The 23,162-nt window shown below is 40.1% G+C and overlaps 1 protein-coding gene across 1 annotated transcript in view; it reads right to left on the bottom strand.

Moving 5' to 3' along the window:
• Nucleotides 1-9,425: 9,425 nt before the first annotated feature.
• Nucleotides 9,426-23,162, bottom strand: part of FGF9 (fibroblast growth factor 9) — a 30,284-nt gene continuing 16,547 nt past the window's right edge. Inside the window, exon 3 of the mRNA XM_002928925.4 lies at nucleotides 9,426-10,253. Within this exon, the coding sequence (XP_002928971.1) occupies nucleotides 10,008-10,253 (246 nt within the window). The 3' untranslated portion in view covers nucleotides 9,426-10,007. The remainder of the gene's footprint in view (nucleotides 10,254-23,162) is intronic.

Genomic DNA, 23,162 nt, shown 5'->3' with positions numbered 1-23,162 from the left:
AGTTTTTGTATGTCAGAAAAAATCTTCACTTCAACTTTGTTTTTGAAATATATTGTTGCTGGGTATATAATTCTTGTTCAAGAGATTTGTTCTTTCAGTACTTTAAAGATGTTACTCCACTGTCTTACTGCTTACATTGTCTCTGAAAAGAAATCTGCCATCCTTAACTTTGTTCCTCTGTATGTAATATGCATTGTTNGGCTTACATTGTCTCTGAAAAGAAACCTGCCATCCTTAACTTTGTTCCTCTGTATGTAATATGCGTTGTTTTTTTTTCAACTGGTTGCTTTTGAGATTTTTCTCTTATGACTCGTTCTCAGCAATTTGGTTATTATGTGCCTCAGTGCAGTGTTTTCGTTTTTGTTTTCACATTTATTATGTTTAGGTGCACAAAACATCCTGGATCTTTGTGTTTGTAGTTTTTATCACATTTAGAAACTTTCTGGCCATAATTTATTCAAATATTTTTGTTTCCTCCTCTCCCTCCTCTCTTTTGAGGACTCCAATTATATGTATATTAAGCTGCTTGAAGTTGTCCCACAGCTCACTTTTGCTCTATTCAATGTTGTTTAATTCCCTTTTACTCTGTCTTCCTTTAGATCGTTTCTATTGCTATAATTTTGAGTACACGCATCTTCTATTTTGCAATGTCTAGCCTGCCATTAATCCCATCTGATGTAGTTTTCATATCACACATTGTACTTTTTTTTTTAAGATTTTATTTATTTATTTGACAGAGATAGAGACAGCCAGCGAGAGAGGGAACACAAGCGGGGGAGTGGGAGAGGAAGAAGCAGGCTCATAGCAGAGGAGCCTGATGTGGGGCTCGATCCCAGAACGCCGGGATCACGCCCTGAGCCAAAGGCAGATGTTTAACCGCTGTGCCACTCAGGCGCCCCCACACATTGTACTTTTTATCTCTAGAAGTGAAGTTTTAATCTTATGTTGCACCTACCCTGTCNTTGTTTAACCGCTGTGCCACTCAGGCGCCCCCACACATTGTACTTTTTATCTCTAGAAGTGAAGTTTTAATCTTATGTTGCACCTACCCTGTCCCAAAATTCTTTTAAAATATGGAATATAGTTATAATAGCTATTTCAATTTATTTCTCTGTTCATTCTAAAATATTTGTCAGTTCTACATCAGGTTGAATTGAAGTTTTTTTCCTCCCTCTCATTATGGGTTTTATTTTCTTGCTCCTTTGTATGTCTGGTGATTTTAATTGGATGACAAACATGTATTTTATCTTGCTGGGTGCTAGATATTTTTTATTTCCCATAAATTTTATTGAGCCTTGTTCTGGGATGAAGCTGGCTTAAAATAGTTTGATCCTTTTTGGTGTTTCTTTTCAAACATAGGTGTGGGGTGCCTGGGTGGCTCAGTTACTTAAGCATCTGACTTTGGCTCAGGTCATGATCTCCAGGTCCTGGGATCCAGCCCTGCATCAGGCTCCCCACCCCTTCTCCTTCTGCCCCTCCCCCACCTCATGCTGTCTCTCTCTGTCTCTCTCTCTCTCTTAAATAAATAAATAAAATCTTGTAAAAAAAATACATTAGGTGAAAATAAATAAATAAATAAAATACTTTAGGTGGGACTGCGATTGTATTTAGTCTGAAGCTCATTATTCTTCACAACTGAGGCAAGACCCTTCTGTGTACACTACTCAGTGCTCTATGAATCTTGAGGTTTTCTAGTCTGCCTGGTAGGAAGAATTACTACTCTTTGTAAGCTCCAAGCACTGTTACCTCTCATCTTTTAGGGTGGTCCCTTCTCTATCCTCAGGTTATTTCCTTACACTCATGTACTAATCAGTGTACAACCCCTTTCTAGAGGGCAGTAACTAATCAAATGTATTTATAAATTGGTCATACATTTGTCACATGCTCCTTAATATAGTTCCTTGAGTGTGCTCAGAACCATTGGGTGTGGTTCCCAAATAAGATAGCCTCATGACAAGCCATCACATGTTTCTGAGATAAAAACAGTCACACAGGAATTTTGAAACTTAACTGTTGTTCTAAACTAAAAATATAATCATTATAAAACATGCCAACAAGGTATGCTAAATGACATCATATTAGCTTTATGCATGTTTTATTTTTCAGAGACATTTTTTAATTCAAGGTCAAACCAAAAAGGAATTCCTTTGGGAACAATTTTAAGCACCCAGTTGAATGAAAACCGAAAGAAGATCTTAAGATGGCTTAAGTCCATTATGTAAAGTACCTGCTTTAAAGAGATGGTATTCTGCTTCAAACCACATCCTAGTCCTCTTCTCAAAGAAAAAGTAGTACTTTATATAAGAAGAAAAACTTATGACAGTTTATCACACTTTTACAAGGGGTAGGCATAAGCCAGCGAGTCAATATACAGTCATATTGTATATGAGAACAAATTTTAACAATTCTGTTTTTATCTTCATAATCCCTAGAATACAGTATGTATCAAAAATTGCTTCCTGAATAAATTAATGAGTTTCAATGAAAAGTTCCCTTCCTTTAAATTTTGGTCAGGTTCTAAATCATCCCTTGGGTATTATATAGGCATGTTGAAAAACCAGGGGTTTATCTAAAAATAAAACTCAATAGCTGAACAATTTTTTAAAGTTTGTTAAAAATAAAAGCACCAAATGTGAGCCATGACTACAAAAAATAACTTTTAGTTACTCAAACTACAGTAATGCTTTCATTATTTCTATTTTATTTTTAGTTTCCTATACTCCGAGCTTCTGCTACTTCAAAAAAAAATATGTCCCAGGTGTCTACAGTAGCCAGATAATTATGTAGAACAACTAATCTGAGAGGCAGTTTAGCCATACCAAGGTACTGATGCGTTTGAGAACACATTCAGGACCACATGGAACACAGAACAGGACCATGGCTTATGGATATGAACTAGATGTGACTAAACTATATTTTCAGGCAGGTTAATTCCCTTCCTTCAACAGGAAGCATTGTTAAAATAATGCAACTCTACCGCAAAATATCTATATTTTAAAAGAAATAAGCATTTTGCATCTGGAACCAAATGAAAGCTCTGAGACAAGCGTAGTAGAATTCAGTCTTCTTGATTGGAAATACGCCAGGAGGAAGAAACGGGAAGCATATATATAGGCACATTAGAGTCACCACAAAATTTAAAGTTGCTTCTCTGAAGCTGATCATCAAAAGAAATAGACTGATTTCTAACTTTTCACCCATTTACCCAAGAGTCATTTACAACTTGAATCTGTCTCACTTCAGTTATCGGGTAAATGCAGCATCATAGAAACATCCTTCCCAATATGCCTTGCTTTGAGTACCGCTCTAATTCAATTAGCCCTTATTTCCTAAGCCAAAGTTGGGATCATAAATCTCTTCCGGGAAAATTCCAAAGACCATCCATCACATTCTGTCCATTCTATGTATTCTGTATCATGCCCTAAACATGTTTACTCTTTAAATGTGGAGTAGGGAGGAGGGCCAAGCAAGTGGGAAGTCAGAGTACTCCTATAACAGAAGAGGAAATCAAAGCAAGCAACGAGGAAATCAGAAGTTGATTAACCACAGATATGTAAGTCTGATGAAGACAAACAATGAAAGATGTATATTTCATCTCTCTGCTATGGAAGCTATGGTCATATACCCATTTATATTTCAGTGAGGTGAATTCTATGGGAAATAAAGTATTTTCCAAAGCTCCATTAGTTATTTTAGCTTCACTGAGTTCTGGTACTCTTAAAAGACCTCACAAATCTACAGTTAATAAACTTTTAGAATTCCATTGTCTTTTCCTTTGGATTTCCCTAGAGAGGGAAAAATGAAACAGTGTCTGTTCTAGTTTTGGTTTTTCCTTCAAATGAAATCCATTTACTGTCAAGAAGGAGCTCATCTCCTGAAAGAATCTGTATCATCAAATCTGAGAACACTCTTAAAATGCTTAAAACAATAGGATTTGAATAGGGTTGCCTCTGAGTTTTTACATATTAGTGTAAACTGACATAGTTGAAGAAAATGAAGCTCATGGAAAATTGCCAATGTTGTCCTAATTACCTTGTCATGTGGACATTCCAGTCCTATAGTATCTTGAACAAGTACTGTGTGTTTGTATCATCATTGACATTGAGCCTAGCCTGGTATTTAGGATCAGATTGTCAGGTTTTCTTCCCTATTATATTCTCAAAACTGTCCCATGTTATATCACAGTTGTTCAGTGCATATTCATTGAAAGAATGAAGTGCATGTTTTAAAAATTATGTTTTGGGGAGCCTGGTTGGCACAGTCAGTTAAGTGATGGACTCTTGGTTTTGGCTCAGGTCCTGAAATCAGGGTCCGGAATCAAGGCCCAGGTGGGGCTCCACACTCAGCAGGGAGTCTACGTGAGCTTCTCTTCCTCTCCCTCTGCCCCTCCCCACCCCATTCTCTCTCCCTCTCTCTCTCTCTCTCTCCCTCTCAACCTTTTTTAAAAATTATGTTATATTGTTCCTCTTTTATTATCCTATATTTTCATCGCTATTATGTTGTGGGTTTTGCCTGTGATGTAAGGCAAATGTGAGGGGGGAAACTGAAGTGATAATATGAACAAAAACGAATAGAGTCAGCTTCCTCTGGATAAAAACCAACAGTAACCAGCAAAAGAACATTCTGAGCATGGCCTCCAATTCAAAAACTGATTCTGGTCATCTCCATGAACCAATGCCCCTCCACAACGGGTAGGAAACCCTCCAAGACCAATGCTGGATAGTCAACCAGCACTTTTTACATCCTCAGGCTCAGTCAATCACAGGCACCCAGGAAGCATCAGTAAAGATATGATGAGTCTAAACTCTCCAAGTACAAAGCACTTTTCGACCCAGTTAGAATGCCAGTGACTACAGCTATCTTTTCTGTACCTCCTATCATTTTTCGCATTTCACCTTAGACATCACCAGCCGTAAGTCTATACTGGGCACACTATGCCCCACAGCCCCTGGTACCTTCCTTACCATGCGTTCATCCAATATACCAGGATGCCTGTTTGTTGAAATTCTTTGTGTGCCACCAGGAATTGGGTCTATTCATTTCTCTGTACAATAAAACAAAGGAAGGCACTGGGGGGGGGGCAGGGAAGGAAAAGAAAAATAGAGGGGGAGGGAAAGAGACTTTGGCGAACCATAGAGTAAAGAGATGTTCAGAGTATGGCTTCCTTCTAAAAGAAGAGTTATAATTCTAATATTGGCACAGACTAGGAAAAGCCTTCTTTTCATTAGTTGGAAACAAAAATCTCACAAAGCTGTCATTTAGCCTGTACATATGCATACACTAGAATGCAGCTTACAGAATGTTTCGCAACATCCCACAAAATGGTTAGGAAAAAGGCGGCATGAATGTTTTTAAAAATAAGTGTCTCAAAGCTGGACCATGAACACCATCAATAATGCTTATCCTTCCTCTGTGCGAGGAGGGCAGGACCAATTGTTCACCTTCGAATGTCTTCATTACACTTTTTAACTCTTTAGTTCCCAGTATCAAATGTTCCTGGCTAAATCCACTAATAACAATGAAAATCATAACCAGGAATGCATATATCAGTAGAAGAATCCTCAGAAAGGACAGGGGAAAAAAAAAAAAAGAGCCGGTTAGAAGTGCAACTTGCCAAGGGCTATTGAGATATTTGGTACGCCTACAATTTTTTTCAATTAAAATTTTAAGTTTTAAAAATGTTTTCCAAGATATCAGATGGAATGTAATTGGTGGTAATAACAACTCTAAGAATTTTCTTTGACCATTAACCAAAATAACAAAGAGACCTCACTTTGGTGTTTCATTTGCCTCCCTGGTAGCCGTCACAATAATCATCCAACCTTAGAGCCAAATGTCTCTCAACCTGCTGACTAAACCAGCATAGAAGCAAGAGGGAGAATACACATTAAGAATACTCATTTTCACTTTCTTTCCAAAGAAAACAAAACAAGAGGTTATTTCTTATTTCCACATATTCCTGTCTGGTGAAGAAAATGTTACATCAAAAAAATGCTTGTAGATGATGGATGGTAACTAAAGTTATTGTGGTGATGTAAGTAAAATCATTATGCTGTACACTTTAAACTTATACAATGATGCATATCCATTTTATCTTACAAAAACTGGGGACAAAATTCTCCTACAGACCTAAGAGAAAGCATTCACCAAAGCACACTGTAAGTAAAAGGTAGAAATCACACTCCCAGCCACTGTTCACACTTTGGTGACCACACCTGTTGTGTCCAGGGCCATGGTGCAAAGCTGAATCCCAGAATTTGGGGCTACATGCTGAAGGAGGTAGGCACTGTTTATTCTCATAATCCCTCCCCCTTCCACTTTTAACAATAAAATATCAATTGTAAAATGTGAACCGTCTATGGACAGACCCACCGGGCATTATGTGGCATATATATCACATGTACACACACACACACACCTGAGGGGGCCAGGTGGCTCACACACCTTTTGAATCCATCTGGCGTATTTCCCCACCCCCGCGATTTCATTGCTCTTTCGTGCAAGTGACCACAAACAGTGGATCTAAATTTCAAGGTCAAATGATACAGCACACAGAATTTGACCTCAAACGATATGCCTTTGTCCATTCACCCATCCACGTAAATGTGCGCACACACTGCGCTTTGCTTGCTGTGAGTTCATAAGTCTTTATCCCAGATCACTCATTTCTTCATCTAATGCTTACAGAAAAGACATCTGGATATGTTTGTTCCTCCCCCTCCAGCCCCCACACCCCCCATCCCCTCAACACACACGCAACAGCTGTAAGAGCAAGGAGAGCATGTTTTTAAAATTCCATTGGTTCATGTAGGCACATAATCTGAAGCAGCTCCAAAATGGACATCAAGTAAAAAATACCAGTTTTCAAAAGTCTGTAATTATGTATTTACACAAATTACATAATCCTGTATGTATTTACATACAATTACAGATTATCAAGTAAATAACACAATGTTGTAGTGTTAATGAGATGAAATAGAAGGAAAACACCATAAACTAAAGCCATTCATTTATCTACAACACAGGACCTGGCAGGGACAGATTCCCCAACACTGACCTGGCATGTCCTTCGCACTGCCTGGGACGTTCACATGACAGATGCGAGGGTGGTTCAGTCCATGCCCGTTAAGTCTCTGACCAAGGTGCAAGTGCTGGCACCAATAAGACAGTGGTTTGGCTATCTGAGCATCTGTTTGTGGAAACTGGAACCACCCATTTCACAGTGGCTCAGAGCTGCCATCCAATGGGCTTTGGGTCTCTTACGACAAGAACCGGAGGCAAACCCACTCGCTCTAACGCCCACAGGACAATGCCCACACCAAAACCCTGAGCCATCTACTCTCCCAGAACACTTATTTACATAAATTGCATAAGTCAATATTTATTTATTTACAGACCATTACAGTTTATTGTATCCATTGCCAAAAGCATATAACATTTTGTTTTTCTTTAAAAAAGAAAAAAGAAAAAGAAAAAGGTTCCAAAACAAAATCACTCCAAAAGCAGATGTTAAAGTAGCATTTTCTAGGAATGCACGGAGATCTTAACCGTGTTCACAAATTGGTCGCTTTCGTTCAGGCCAATTCTCTAGCATCTCATGCTACTTCAAGATTACTTTTGGCTAACTCCTAAAACCAATTTCTTCAGTGCTAAGTATTGTACCTATGTCATCCTAGAAACTTGCTTCTTCCCTGTGGTCAGATGTTTAATGTTTTCAGCCAAAAATATCAAATGCCTTTTGGAAAAACTAAAGTCTGAATATGTGCACATTTTAGCAGCAGCAAAGGGTTAAGTAATATAAGAATACTACATCTTGGAATTTTTACTTTCAGTCTCGAAAGTAAAAAAAAAAAAAAAAAAAAAACCAAAAAAAAAAATGAAGAGGACATTCTGAGTTTATCATAAATCAACTATTTTACATTGCTTCTGTCCCCTCCCCCCAAATATTTCTTAATTCCAAACATTAGACTTAGTTTTTCCTTAATGCACGTCAGCAGGAGGGCTCTGCTACATACTCAAACTTGGACTACAGAAGGGCCACATGTGCTCATGGCGATAAGTCATCCACTTCTACTTCAAAACAGCTTTCACTCAACAGTGACATACTTTTATTTTTCATAAAGAATGTGCATCAGAGCAAAACAAAGTTGGAATATTAAAGTTTAAAAATTAGTTACATAAATCCCAACACATTTTTTAACTGTCACTTTCAATTTCCCAGCATAACTGGCTAGAAAGTGTTATATGTGGTATGAGAATTTGTTATAAATTCCTTTTTCTTAAATATTGCTTTAAGAATTTGGCTCTTTTCTCCTTAGTATATAGTAAGAAATAGTCTTCCTCGCCCAAGGGCAAGTTCCAAAATTATTGCTACTAAAGAAATATGTATTCTTACGCTTTTCAGCATAAAATGTTATAAAAGCCTTGGAAAAGATATTCTATATAGTAACCTCCCCTCTAAAAAAATTGAGCGCTTGTGAGGACCATTTTTAAAAACAAAACACAGTCAACAAGTATAATACTTTCCCTCTTTGTCATTATTGATGAAGATTTATTAGTTTCGTTTTGCAAGTTTTACTTGAAGGGTGCTATTCCCATGTATTATGACAGTTCACACCAAAAGCAATTTTCTAGAAAAGATGTTACAATGACCCCTATGGTGCTTGTATGATGTCATATTTGATAGCCAAGTGCACAAATAAAAAGTCTCCAAGAATGATCCTGTTTAATCTGACTCTTGTCCCTTAAAAAAAAATTTTTTTTTAAATCTGTGCTATGTAAGCTTTTTTTTTTTTTTTCTTTTTGAGGATTCTAAATCAGTACAATGTTTGATGTTAGTCCTGTTGTCCTGGCGATCAACTAAAATAAGAGCGTATTGTTCAGCTTTGGTATATTCTGCAATAGATTTAAACACGTAGGATATATACCAACCCTTATAGTTTCCAACCGTGAAGTTACAATGATGGAATAAGTCACTTATGAGAGAGGAAATATTACAGACACAGAATAAAAGTTTGAGACCCAGTTTTTCTTTAATCCTCTGGGATAAGCTATGAAACAAGCAGTCTGAAGAGTGAATACTCAGTGTCATGAATGATGTGCATAAGTTTACAATAATACGGGCACAAAAGAGATTGTCGCCTTTAGTACATGAGGGTCATTAGAATTTCTCATATCCATGCACCGTTATATTTACTTGCATGAATTTACCACAGGTTCGTAGCGGACTTTGCCATTTAATGCTTACAGAGCCTAAAGCTTCCAAAATGCCTATCTGGCCTGTACATATTTCATTAAAAATAAACTCTATATAATAAATAAATATATAAAATAAATAAAATGTTGCCTTTGGAATTTCTATAAATAAATTTAACTTTTTTTCCTCTTTTTTCTTTTTTTCTTTTTTTTCTTTTTTTTTCCTTTTTTTTCTTTTTTTCTTTTTTTTTTTTTTTTTACTAAGAGGTCTTTGCTTTAAATTCACCGGGATGGCACCAGTGAGCATTAACTGAAAAAGTCTTTTAAGTAAGACTGCACCCTCCATGCCTTTGAAAATGCAGCGTACCCTTGCGCAGGCCACCAGCCAAAATCCTGATGAGTCGAAGAATGGCAGCTGTGCTGATACAAGATGAAGTACAACTGATCAAAAATGTAAAAGCGCGTCTAAATCCCAGCATGCATCAGGCGGCGGTCCTCTCTGCTTCCGCTTCTCTCTTCCATCCCCCCTGCTACTCATCCACACACACACTCACACCCCCGCTCAGTCTCCCTCTCGTCCTCTCACCACAAATCCAGCAAGCGGGCAGCGGCCGTCCTCCAGGAGGACCAGCCTGTAAGTGCAGAACAAAATCAGCATGTTCCCATCCAAGCCTCCATCGTACATTAAACATGCGGCAAAGTTTGGCAACAGTGGAGCTGGTGTGATGACACAGCTAATCAGTAAGAACCCACCGCGTGAAACCTTTATAGTGGTTACTTTTTTAAGGGCTCAAGTGAAGAAATTGTCTTTGTCAACTTTGGCTTAGAATATCCTTATATAGTTCAGGTACTTTGTCGGGGTCCACTGGTCTAGGTAAAAAATGTGTGAATTTCTGGTGCCGTTTAGTCCTCGTTCCTTCTCTTGGGGTCCCGTCTTTATTTAATGCAACATAGTATCGCCTTCCAGTGTCCACGTGTTTATATAGATTCGAGGAGTACGTGTTATACCAGTTTTCTTCAAACTGTTCTCTGAATACACACTCTTGGGTTAGTTTTTCCTGTTAAAACAAACAAACAAACAAATAAGTGTTTTGAAAAATAGCTACTTTCTGTATTTAAAGCAATATTCCATTGCGACACCATATAACTCTGGTGAGAAAATACTGATTTTAACCCACTTTACCCATTGTGACGTATTTTGCAAAAAGTGCCTGACTGTATAAATTTAACTACATTCTAATTGTTTTTCATGCTTACTGAAGTGCAAAAGATTCCAAACGTTTTCTAGTTAAGATTTTTGCATATGCCCATTATTTGAATGAGCCAGGCAAGCAAAGGACAACCAATGCTATGAGCTGTTGCCACTTCTACTGCAGCGATTAGGACAGTGGCCATCCTGTGAGGGAGAAATTTAGCTGAAGCCAAAAGTTCAGATAATAACTGCCTCATCTTAATATATGCTTTTTAAAGTACTTGCAATGTAGACCAACATTCTCAACATTGGCACTGAGGTCAGATATCTTCTGCCTTCTGAAGCAGGAGACTTTACTTATCACTCCGTAGGAATGCTTTTCAAACTTCAGGGTTACAAAAGAATCACCTGGGATGCTTCTTTAAAATGCAAATTTGTCATCTCCAATCCTTTAAAATTCTGATCCAGAAAGTCTGGAAATATGCAGTTTTAACAGGCCCTTGGGGAAATTCTGATGCAGTTAATCCATGGTCCACATTTCAAGATAGAAGCTTTCCATGTGACTGAGTCTTCCTGAATACAAAGAAGTAAAAACAATTGTTGTAGCCCTCCTACTTCCTTGAATTCAGACGGAAAGAGCTTCTCAGACATTCTCTGGCACAGAGCTACCAGAGAAAAGCTGTACTTACTCCTACGTTCCCCAGGTTCAAAGGTTCCACACTGCCACAGGTGTGTCGCACCTCTCCCTCCACCTGAGCTTCATGAAACTCTAGGTCCCATTCAACACCACAACCCAGGGCTCCTGCAGCAGTAGTCACGACCAAAAACAACACACACGTCCCATCCCAAAACCAAGAGCACACCCAAGTCACAAAAGCTGTCCCCGGGAGAAACAAGGCAACTGGGACCGAACGGCCTCTTTGCTCTCCTCATCACTAGGCCACAACTTTTCAAATCAATCAATACCTTCCTCAGTGGTACTTTTAAAAAATGAACACAAAATGACCTTGAAAAATACTCCCCTTGCTCTTGCCCATCTGGCACCTTACAAAAATAAGAAAACAAACCAAAAACAACACATGTCCATGCACTGACTTAAAACAGCAGAACAGATAAGGGCATTTGGCGTTCTTCCGTTTCTGACATTCAGACCCAGCGGACAGCAAACTAGACATCACCACAGTACAGATGTCCTTTTTACGTGCACACACCTGAGACACAATTTAGTACCCTGGGTTCACAGAGAGCAGCTGGGCAGTATCTATTGTGTCCTCACAATGGAGTAAGTCAGGAGAGTAAAGGGGGGAAGGGAGAGAATTTGACAAAATCCACAGTCCAATGTCAGGCCGGCTCCCCTATTTCTTTCATGAACTGAAAGCTTCACACCCACTCCAAAGCACACAAGACCTGCCTGCACCTCCTGATGGGTGCTCTTCCAAGCCCTGAAAGGGTTTGTGACACAATATTATCTCACTGAACAAGTTTAACTTAAATCAAACACGGCAAAGCAAAAAGAAAAAACAATGTGTCTGTCAAGGACAGAAATGATGGGGAAACTTTGGAAGGCTGATGCTGGGTTTGCAGGGACAAAATCAATTGCAAAGAGTGAGAAGTCATCCGCGGCTCCCCAATCAGCTGGATGACGGCACTGGGGTGTCAGGAGATGCTCCACCTTTGGGAGGAGGGGGTGGGCACTGGAGAGGCAGCCCTTCCCCGTGATCCACGTGGAAACCTAGAGGCGCATTCTTCTGAGAGAACACAACCCCTACCCTCCCCTGCGCCCAAGGATGAGGCTGCATGTGATCTCACTTTCATCTCTATTAAGACTGACGAAATAAAAATAGTGTGTTAAAGACATTACCAGCTATTTTAGTCTTTACTTCCATCTGTATAATAAATATTCTCTTCACAGACAAGATTATTCCTGGCTAAAAATGTCTGGTTTGAGTTTGCTGTGATTAATTTTCTAAACAAATTATGGTTTTGTTTTTGTTTTTTTAACTAATAAAATGAACCAGCATACGGAACTGTATGCTGAACCTTTAGTTCCTCAAAAAAACATGAAAAACTAATTCAAATTAAGCTTTCTTTTTCTCAGCAGGAAATCTTATCACCTGACAGACGTTTTACCTAAAAAATAGAACACTTCTTTCTCCTTTTGGAACCATGAGTTACGTACGGTTCCTGTTTGCTTTATAGAGCTATCATACCTATAATACAATGGCCTTTGTTGGATTAGAAACACAGACATGTCACCTCAGCAGAAGACAGGTAGTTTGCACGCTGGTGAAGAGCCCAGCTGTGGCTTCAAGGGCCCATGCAGATCCCAGCTGCGCCCTTCACTAGCTGTGGGACATTTATGACCACGTACTTAACCTCACGAGCCTTGGTAACTTCACCTTTAAAGCAGGTTAGTATCTTGAGACGGGGCTGTTAACAAATACACAGTCAGAGACCATGCCTGGCACAGAGGAAGCCCTCCATAAACAACGGCGTTTGCTGACATTATGTTAACATCCTAACCTCTCACAACTGGGAGAACTTTGAAAACAGCTAATACAACTTGTCCTGTTAAATACATGGGACAGTGAGACCCAGATGTGAAATGACTTGCCCCTGGTCTATGCCACTGGATCTCATTATTATGGGAATGAAGCCACTTGAGCAAGAAGTTTCCAGGAGCCCTACTGGAGGCACCACACCCTGGAGACCAGTCCCTCCTGGGTTTCTTTGCTTTTCACTAAGCACTGTGATTCCTCCAGACCCCCTCCTCCAGGGAGGCTTCTGGTGCTGTTTCCAAAGGACCAGGCACTAGAGAGGACCACGCAGGGGAAAGGCTAGGGCTCACAGACCATGCTCAGGAATCACATGAAGCAACTGTTATTCTAAGACTCATATATGCTTCCTTTCGTCTTTACCTTAACAAAATGTAATTTTTAGAAAACACTATTTGCTTTGCAGGAGGAATATGTAGAGATTATGAACAAAATTCTAAAGTGGTAGGGACATCACAATCTAACAAGGGAACACATTTGTTTTCAGAATTTATGAAAAGATTCTCATTGTATATGTTTTGTAGGTTGTTTTTTTTTTTAGTTTATAAAAAAAACTTTTTTAAAAAAAGTTATAAGCTAAGAAACTGAACTAGCCTTTTTACTGCTCAGAAAACACTGCTCTATTCCCCCTACCAGGCTATTATAGCATTTTTTACTCACACATTATAGAACTTTCTAGGCAACCCAGAAAATAAAGTGAATTATTCCATTTAAAACAGTATCACCTATAGCCAGCACTTTTTGTGATGGTTAAGAGTTCAATTGCCTCCTACACGGAAGGGTTTCTGACTTCAGTTAACAAGTTAAATGAGATTGTACAGACATTACATTGCAAAAGTGCTGCTACATTTCAGCTCCTATAATTATGACACAATTAGCGTAATGCTACTCAGATAAACTGACGTACCTTAAAAATTAAAACGATCATTAAAAATTAAAGACCCTGTTACTTTTTTATGCCATGTATATGTTTTTAAATAATTTCTTCCTCTTACTGGGGATTATATTAATGCGTGACTTTTGCTTTGGACAGACAGATAAAATAGCAAGATTGACAGAATTACTCTCTTTATGATCACACTTTAGAACTCAGTGACAAAATACTTAGTCGAGGTGACCATGCTTATGTATTTGTACTCCGCAGTGATTTTTCTAAATTAAAAATAAGCAAACGAGAGAAAATTGGGACAGCAAAAACATACTGGTCTATATTCTTCTATATAAGTAGAGGAGGAAACAAAGTTTCTGCCTTCAAATCAACTATACACTTTAGAATTATAGAACTCAGATGTTTTAAAACCCACCACATGTTTCCAATGCAGACAGTTTATAGAGTATTCCACTATAAAGTGATCAATTCTTGTTTTATTGTATTTCCATGTTTTAATTTTTTTTTTTTAGATTATTTAACTATAGCTGTTTATGGCATACCTATCTTTGAACTGTTGGATTATATCACTAGGCTTGGGTGGAGAATGTGGATTTAATTCAAAAGTCTACTAAAGTCCATGCTTTGGAACAAAATCTGGTGAATGTTAGCAACTATGGAAACCTCTTTTCATTTTATGTCATCAAATTCTAAGCAGTGGGAAAAACTAAAATTAAAACTTCAAAACTTGTACGAATCCTATTAAAACCAAAGAATGAGATAATAATGTGAAAATTACAGCACACCCTAGAGAATGCTTAGGAATGTTATAAGACATAAACTCATATAGACACCACTTTAAAATATTAGACAATTGGAAAATGTGTAATCCACATGGGCATTATTATGCCCAATTCATATCTATACCCACTTAAAAACTGAAATCAGAATTTTTCAAAATTTGAGGCTCAACAGTACTCATGGAAAACATATAGGCTTATGTCGTGCTGCCACTTTAAAACATTATTTCCACATTTATATATATAAATATATTTATAATATATTAATGTTTATTTATAAATATATATGGTGTAGCTTTAACCACACTATCCAAAATGGTTGTATTTATTCAACTCAGTGGGTCACTTAAACTAGTTGCACAAACTAGCCCAATCCATAATTCCGAGGTCAGCGACTATACAGAAACTAACTTGATAGTAGAGTTCCCAAACATTTTGTTAGTTAATGATTTGATGTAATCACTCATTCTCATATCTTCCATTTATTACAGTCATGGTATTTAAACCTCCCTGAACCACAATTACTCGTACAGATGTACTCTTCCTCATTAATAATCTAGCAGTAAAGTCTTAATGGGAGTTGTTGCAAGGATCGGGGTGATTAAATATAATGACTAAAGGACCATTAATAAGGACCCAGGTCTTTTAACACTTTTCTCCCGGGAGAAGTCCCCAAATAGACAGAAAGCAACAAACAGAGGAGAATAGGCAAGAGGGCACTATTTCTTATTTTATTAGACTCCAATTCAAGGTCAACCCCCTTGTGCCTTCGATATGGCTCACTGTACCCCATCTTTCAAAACCCTTTCAAATCCCCACTATTCCAGATGGGTCTTCTTTCATATCCATGATCCTGGAATTGTGGGAACAACTGAATCAGTTGTGCCTGGTCAATGTAAACAAAATGAAGCAAGGAGGCAGGCAATTTTTCATTTGGTCTCATCAAAATATAGAGAAAATTAAGAATTCCAACATTCTCTCCACTTCTTCCCCACTAAATAGTAAACAAAACAAACACAAACTACCTTCTTTCCAAAAGCAGCTTACTTGGGCATTTGGGGATTCAAAGGTTGGGGTCCAGCCTCAATCCAGGGATACATGGACACTCCTATGCTGTGCGCTCACCAGCCTTGCGGCAGCAGCAATATTGCCAAGGACAGAACCTGCCATAGACAGGCTAGATGATTCGGGGGCCTTCCTTAGAAACCGCCTCTAGACGTAGATATTTGTTCAGCAAATCATATTAGCTTGCCAACTTGTAATCCATTTCCAAAGATGAGTCCCGCAGGGGAAAGAAAAACTTGCTCCAGGTACAAAGATTCAAATTTGAGTAGTCCAGTATTCACTTTAAGAAATACTGTTCCTTGTGTCCCTGTGTAGACAATGTACATTTAATGCTTCCACTAAGAACTTTACAGGAAAAATTCATGAAACTTCTTTTAGGATCTTAGAACACCAGAGTAAAAAGAAATCACATGTAACATTTCTTACACTAGATGATAATTTGGTAAGAGCAGCAGGTCATCCAGCGACCACTTAAAATATACATCAAAGACCTGCAAAGGCTGAAGAGACTTCACGGTGCAGAGTGCGAGACGGAAGAGCCCAGAGCAGAGGGAACGCCCCGGAAGAATCTGACGGACACACGATGCCGGAAACCCCTAAAGCTGCACAGCTGGGAGGGGAAACGAAGGAAATAAGAGATCCAAAAAGACAAAGACAATTGAATCCAACTACTTTCTTTCCATGAGAACCATCAGATAAACCGTAGGGATTCGGAAAATGAAAATGTGCCAAAGGTTTTCTATGATAGACAAAATGGGTTACATCAAGAACTTGGTTTGTAGAAATAAAATTAAGCGAAATCGAAAAATGAACCAATACAATGACAGTAGAAGCCCAAAGATTATTTTTGAAGATCTAAAAGATTCGTGGAATTTCCTTACCTAAAAGAATGCCAAACTTCCACAAACACACACACACACACACACACACAATCTGGGAGCAGTGGGCAGGTTGATTAATAATCCTGGGCCTCAATTTCCTTATCTGTAAAATGAGGGAACTGGACTAAGACATTCCTAAGGTCTCTTTGAGTCTAAGATTCTAGTGATTCAGTCTTGGAACATCAAAATGGGGAAAGCAGAGCTATCCACAAGAACTCTGGAAGGACATACTGAACAGGAAATGGAAAAAGAAACTGCAGTGGAGGAAAACAGGGAAAGAAACCAAATAAAATGTGCTGCATCAGTTGCCCACTGCAGGAGGGTGGGGAGAGCTGATCAGAAATGCAGACTGAATTCATGCTTCCAGAAGCAGCCAAGGGAATGAGGCTGCTATTTCAAGGAAGAAATGAGGACAAGGAAGAAGACATCACTTGGGCACAAGGGGCCCCTTCTTTCTTCTCCCTGGAAGACCATCAGGATGATCCCATCCTGGAAGGTGTCTTGCCTACTACGTCCTTGCTCTTTGGAACTTTCCACTGACCTCTTCGCCATGTTGCCCACCAGAAGCATGGCTCATTAACGAATGCCTGCCTGACCCACAAACCCTACATCGTAAGTTCTCCAACTTACTTGGGAGAAAAACCAAGTCTTGCAAGAAAACAAAAAGTCAGCAATGTCATGGAGCACTCAAACCCGACAGAAAAGCTGGATGCATGCGTAAGGCAGACAAAATGCAACACTGAAGACAAATAATACCAGAACTCTTAAACTTCTCAACACCCCCAGCAAATGCTCATGGGCCCTGACACCCCCATCCCCACCCAACACCCACAGAGAAACCCTACGTAAAATAGCAAGGTAGATAAAGCCTGTGTCTGGCATCCCCCCCTACTTCTTGGGTCCCCAGCTCCTAGCTCCATCTATACTCATGCCAGCCCAGATTTTTCTGGAACCAAACTTTTCCTTCCATCCCTGGACTTGTGATATATAAATGGCCCTGCTCTCTTAGAAAGTGACTGGTGCTGCTGTTCTTTCCCCTTTGTAACACGCAGGTGACTGTGTCTCTCTCAGGGCCCCTCTCTCTGCTAGAGTGAAACAACCCACTTCCAACAGTAATCAGGGCTAATACCATCAACTAATAATTCCATTGCTCCAAAACCAAATTCATATGCTGACATGGATCCTTTTTCAAAACAGTGCTTTAATCCTGGAAAACCAATTCTGATGGTAGACATTTCAGGTGCTGTGACAGCCCGGTGAATCCACTAATATGTGAACATTAGAAAAAAAGAATTACAATAATACAAAAGCAAATTCAATCCCAAGGAAAGAAACTTCTTTACATGGATAAAATAATAATGAGCTACATATAAAAATGAAGTATCTAAATTTAATCTTGATAAGCAAGGCTTTATGGTTAACACTTTAACATATGATTCAAGGGATGCAGGAATGAAGGAAATTTATATTGATTTTCATAGACTATGTCACACATCTTCATTCCAGAATTCAAACTTGCGAGAAACACACTTTCTGCGCATCTCGCATCCAGTATGGAGTATGAAAGACTGTACCCGGGCAGCGCTCCACCACCGCCACGCCCATCCACGAAAAATGCTAAGGCAACAAGCCTGTACTAACGAGCCCCTGCGAGCCAAGCAGTGTGCTGGCTGTTTTATGGGCTTCGCCTCCTCTAATCCTCAGAGCAATGCTGTGATGCGGCTGTTATTAGCCCTGTTTCTCAGTTACAGCTCAGCAAGTTTGAGTAGACTGCCCAAGGTCGCACAGCAAGTGAGCAATAGAGCTGGGATGCTAAGCCTTGTGTTTCCGTGCTTTGCCTCCAACTTCAAACCGTTCCAAATGCAAGTACAGGCTTCGACATTCCATCAAAACATTGCAAACTGAAAATCAACTTGAAAGATAGAGAAAGAAAAAGAATACAGGCCAAGTTAACACAGCCAAGAGAAAATTATCTGAAACATAGCAATTCAGGCAGAAAATGGATAAAAGGATGAAATCTAGAGCCGAGGGTGGACAGCAATTACGTGAGAACATACAATGCAACACGGCAGATAAATGGGCAAAAATTATTCCATGCAAAGCAATCACATCATGCACCACAGGGAAAAGGATGTCTTTGGTTTGACCTTGGCAAGTCTGTTCTTGGAATACTGCATTGAGCTTTGAGTACTTCATTACAAAGGAAAAGCAAATCACGATGGAGATTTCAATGAATTACAATACACACCAAAAAAAAAAAAACAATAAGAAAAGAGGGGCTCAATTTCTGTCAGGATTTTAAGCATTTATAAAGAGGACAAAGGAAGACAACTCTTTATGTGTCTCTCCCACTTAACACCATAACCTTTTAATCCTGAGGGGGAGCCCTCGGCAGCAGGGGTGTCAGGAATGCAGACATTTTTCTCAGCCACCTGTTAGGATGCCGCTGAGGTGTACCAGGTCAACAGACTGAGAAATGATGTCTGTGCACAAGTACAAGTCAGTCCCTGGCATGGGGGCGGGGGGTAGGAGGGATGAGGTGTCCCGGCCACCACTGTAGCTGCCCTCAGGTTAGCAGCTCCCCCTTGGCTCTGGGGTGGGGGGCAGCTTTCTTTGTGAGGCTTGAGGGCACCTCCCATGCCACCTCCCATGCCACAGCTGATGATAATGACAGGAAAAGAGGCTCCAAATGTCAGCAGTGTAGCCTCCGGCAGAAGCAGAGACAGGACCATGGCAGGGGGAACCAAAGTAAAGATAATAGAATTAGGATACATCCAGCAGCCACCACATTTCTAAACCCTGCAGCAAAGTTGCCTTCGCAAAAGCCTTCCTCTCTTCAGGACACCTACCTATTTTTCTCCACCTCCTCTGTGAATAATCCTGAAGTTCTCTCCTACCCTGGAATTAAACTCTCTTCTCTAAGTTCCCTGAGCCCTTTTTGTACGTAATTGTATCATAACAAGTATCAGACCAAATTATAATTCTTGGTTTGTATATATCCCACTGCCCACAAGGTTGCCAGTTCTTGGACCAGTTATAATCTCACCCAGCAGAGGAAGTACCATTTGCATCTGTATGTACAGTTGATCTCATTATTCGCAGTAGTTCTGCTCTCTAAAGCCACTGTGAACACTGATGTGAATACTGACGCCCTGCTCCCAAGAGAACCACAGGGTTAGGTTCCATGCAAGTCCGTCATAACACTTTGGTCAAACAATCAACACATTAGCTTGTTTTTTGTGGTTCTCTATTGAAGTTAATGTTGTAGATTCATTAACAGTGAACTCGCCACTAACAGCACCCTGGCTCATGCTCACACGAGACTATCTCATTTATCTGGTGTGCTCCCTTTAGAAACACCAGACAGCACTTCAGCACTATGCTTGGGGGGCATTTTAAACAGTAAAATCACTAACAAAAAGCACAGAAAGGAAAAATGTGGCACTAAATAGATCCCCCAAAGGACACTTGTTCATAGTGTGAGTGAAGCAAGAAGGCAGAGCATCACCTGGCAAGACCCCTGCGGGAAACGTGCCCAGCAGGCCATTCCCTTCTGCTTCTCCTTGAATGTCTGCAAATGACCGTGGAAGTGCCACCAGTAATGATCTCAGGGTCACAAGGACATGTAGTAAGTAGACGGAATTTGCAAATATACAATCTGTAAATAACGAGGAGCAGGTGTTTCTGTAGCTCCTAGCCAGTACCAGCATGTGTTAGTAGTAGGTGGTGTCAGTGATTCTTGTTGGTTCATGAAAGCCAGGAGAGACTGAGGGTGTAAGTAGAGAGACGCGAGAGTGTGAGTGAGTAAATAGAGGAGTGAGTCGGTGGTGAGCAAGTGAGAGTGTGAACAAGTGAGGGTGTGAGCAAGTGAGTCTGAATAAGGGTGTGTGTGAGTGTGTGAGTGAAGGTGTGAGCCAATGAAGGTATTATGGAGTGAGGGTGTAAGTGAGTGAGTGTGTAAGCAAGTGAGGATGTGAGTGAGTGAAGATGTGAGGGTGTGAGCAAGTGAGTGTGTGAGCAAATGAGGGTGTGAATGAGTGAGGTGTGAGTGTGTGAGCAAGTGAGTTGAGGGTATGAGCCAGTAAGGGTGTGAGTGTGTGTCTGAGTGAGTGAGTGAGTGAGCAAGCAAATGTGGGAGTGAAAGTGTGAATGAGTGAGACTGACCCAACTCTGATCAGCCTGTCCAGCATCACTAATTCAAGGAACCGGAGAGACTGATAAACTTAAAAGAGAAGCAAAAGGCTCTACAATTCGGAACGTGTCTGTGAAACAGGCTCCAGTGAGGAGGAGTTCAGGTTCTGTGTGACCAACAATCCATTCTGAACCGAGAGGTGATGCTGGGGAGGTGAGAGGGAGGACAGGAGAGGGAAAGAAGCAGGTAAGTGAGGAGTGGAAGAAGCAGGGGGCACGTGGAGGCGATCAGCTTGTGCCTCCGTCGTCCCCAGTGTTGTTTTCTCTTGGTGGTCCTCACGCTCTCCAATCTACAAGATTTCATGAGTGCCGGAAGGCTCAGGACAAGAAAACCATTAGTCAGCATTGCCAGTCAACTATGTAAGTGAAATAGCCATTGCAGAGATATGCTGCTCCTTTCAAATGTATATGTGAACTGCTCTGTAACAAATTCATTTTACAATGTTAACGAATTCTGTTTTTGTCATAATGTATTTTTTTCAATCAAAAGACACAAACACAGGGGCGTCTGGGTGGCCCAGTCGGTTAAGCCCTCCGACTCCTGATTTTGGCTCAGGTCTTGATCTCAGCATTATGAGGTCAAGCCCCTCCTGGGGCTCCATGCTCCGTGGGGAGTCTGCTTGAGATTCTCTCTCTCTCCCTTTCCCTCTGCCCATACCACCCACCTTTCAAAGAAATAAATAGATCTTTAAAAAAAAAAAAAAGGCAGGGGGGGATGCTTGGGTGGCTCAGTCAGGTAAGCAGTTGCCTTTGGCTCAGGTCATGATCCCGGGGTCCTAGGATCAAGTCCCACATCAGTGGGGGGGGGGGGGCCCTGCTTAGCAGGGAGTCTGCTTCTCCCTCTGCCTGCCACTCCCCCTGCTTGTGTTCTCTCTCTCTCTCCCTGAGAAACAAATAAATAAATTTAAATTTTAAAAAAAGGCACAAGCACAATTACTATTCTATGGGACTCCCAACATTTTTTATCAAAAAGGGAGCCTTATACACAAACCAGTCAGGAACCCTCTGGTCTGTATGTAAACCCGTCTAATCTTCATGAATTAGGTGCTTAGGAGCCGGGATCAGCAGGGTCTTCTTAAAAAAAAAAAAAAAAAAAAGAAAGAAAGAAAGAAACAGGTGATTTGGGATCCCACTGACAATATATTCATACTTTCAACATGTAATAAGTGCCAACTGCATGCAAGACACTGTTTTAAGTACTAGCAGTGCCATAGGAAACAAAAGTAACAAAGTCCCCGCCTCCATGGAGCTCCCCTTTATGAAACGGGATTCTAGCAGGGACACAGATGAACTGGATGCCAGTGGAGGCCCTGGCCCAAGAAACAACCATGCTCTCCAGCCTTCTTCCTCAGCCTTCTCCAGCAGACACTGAAGCAGCAGTGTGGAGCAGGGAGTATGAGTAAAACCGAGGGCAGCAAGACAGAAGCAATCTTGTGTGAAGTCTGCACCTGTCGTGAGGAAGATTCCACTGTAAGACTCCTGAGCTGGAACGAAGACCATTTCTGAGCATGTTGCCTGGTACCCAGGACCATCCTCCTCCAGACGAGATGAAAGCAATCTCCTGAGCTATTAATGATTAAAACCGAATCCTTTCCATGGCCTTTAAAGTCTCCAGACCTGTGTTCTGTGACTTTGGTCATTGCTAATATGGGAGGTTTTAAACATGTCTCAGTAAATCACTAAAGCTAATCCACTAAACAACATATACTTAACTAAAATTAAATAAACAAATAGATTTGTTAAAAGATGATTTTCCATGAACTAATAGCCATCGGTACAGATGCTAAGGAAACAAACCAACCACAAAATAAAAACCAGGCTACTAGAAAGGGAAAAAATGCTCCAAAATCCTATCTGTAAAGCAAATACTAAATCCTTCTCTAATACATGGTTAATCCTGGTAAAATTATTTTGTTTTCACAAAAGTGGATGGCAATTCTTATGCATATGTTTCAGACAAAGTTTATTCATTCACCTACATTCAAATCGTAATTTGTCACTATCTATGTGACCTTGAGTAAGCCAACAAGCCACTAAACCCTCACTCTCTCCATCTCTAAAACAAGGACAGTGTATGAACTAAATCAAATAATATAGTAGAGGTGCTCTTCTGAGGTGCTGCCCTCTTCATCATCAAGGAATTATTACTCGATCCTTTGAAAATTGGCAATGTACTTATGCAGTATAAGGCAATGCTCTTTTTCCCAAAGCATCTGTTTACAACCACCTATTTCCAGAGCATACTGCTATCAAATAGATTACTAAACAAATGACCTTTTTCACTTCCTTTATATGAATTACATTCTTTGGAGCCTACCTACAGGACATGCCTAAACATCTACCATCAAAGTAATCTGAACTGACAAACCACACTGACAAATGGCTAAGTTGAGTGGTGCCTTGCCATTTGGTATG

This window comes from Ailuropoda melanoleuca, chromosome 7, assembly GCF_002007445.2.
Source record: "Ailuropoda melanoleuca isolate Jingjing chromosome 7, ASM200744v2, whole genome shotgun sequence".
NCBI classification, from domain to species: domain Eukaryota; kingdom Metazoa; phylum Chordata; class Mammalia; order Carnivora; family Ursidae; genus Ailuropoda; species Ailuropoda melanoleuca.
Note: the sequence above shows the minus strand (reverse complement) of the source record. Positions and strands in the feature narration are given on the sequence as shown.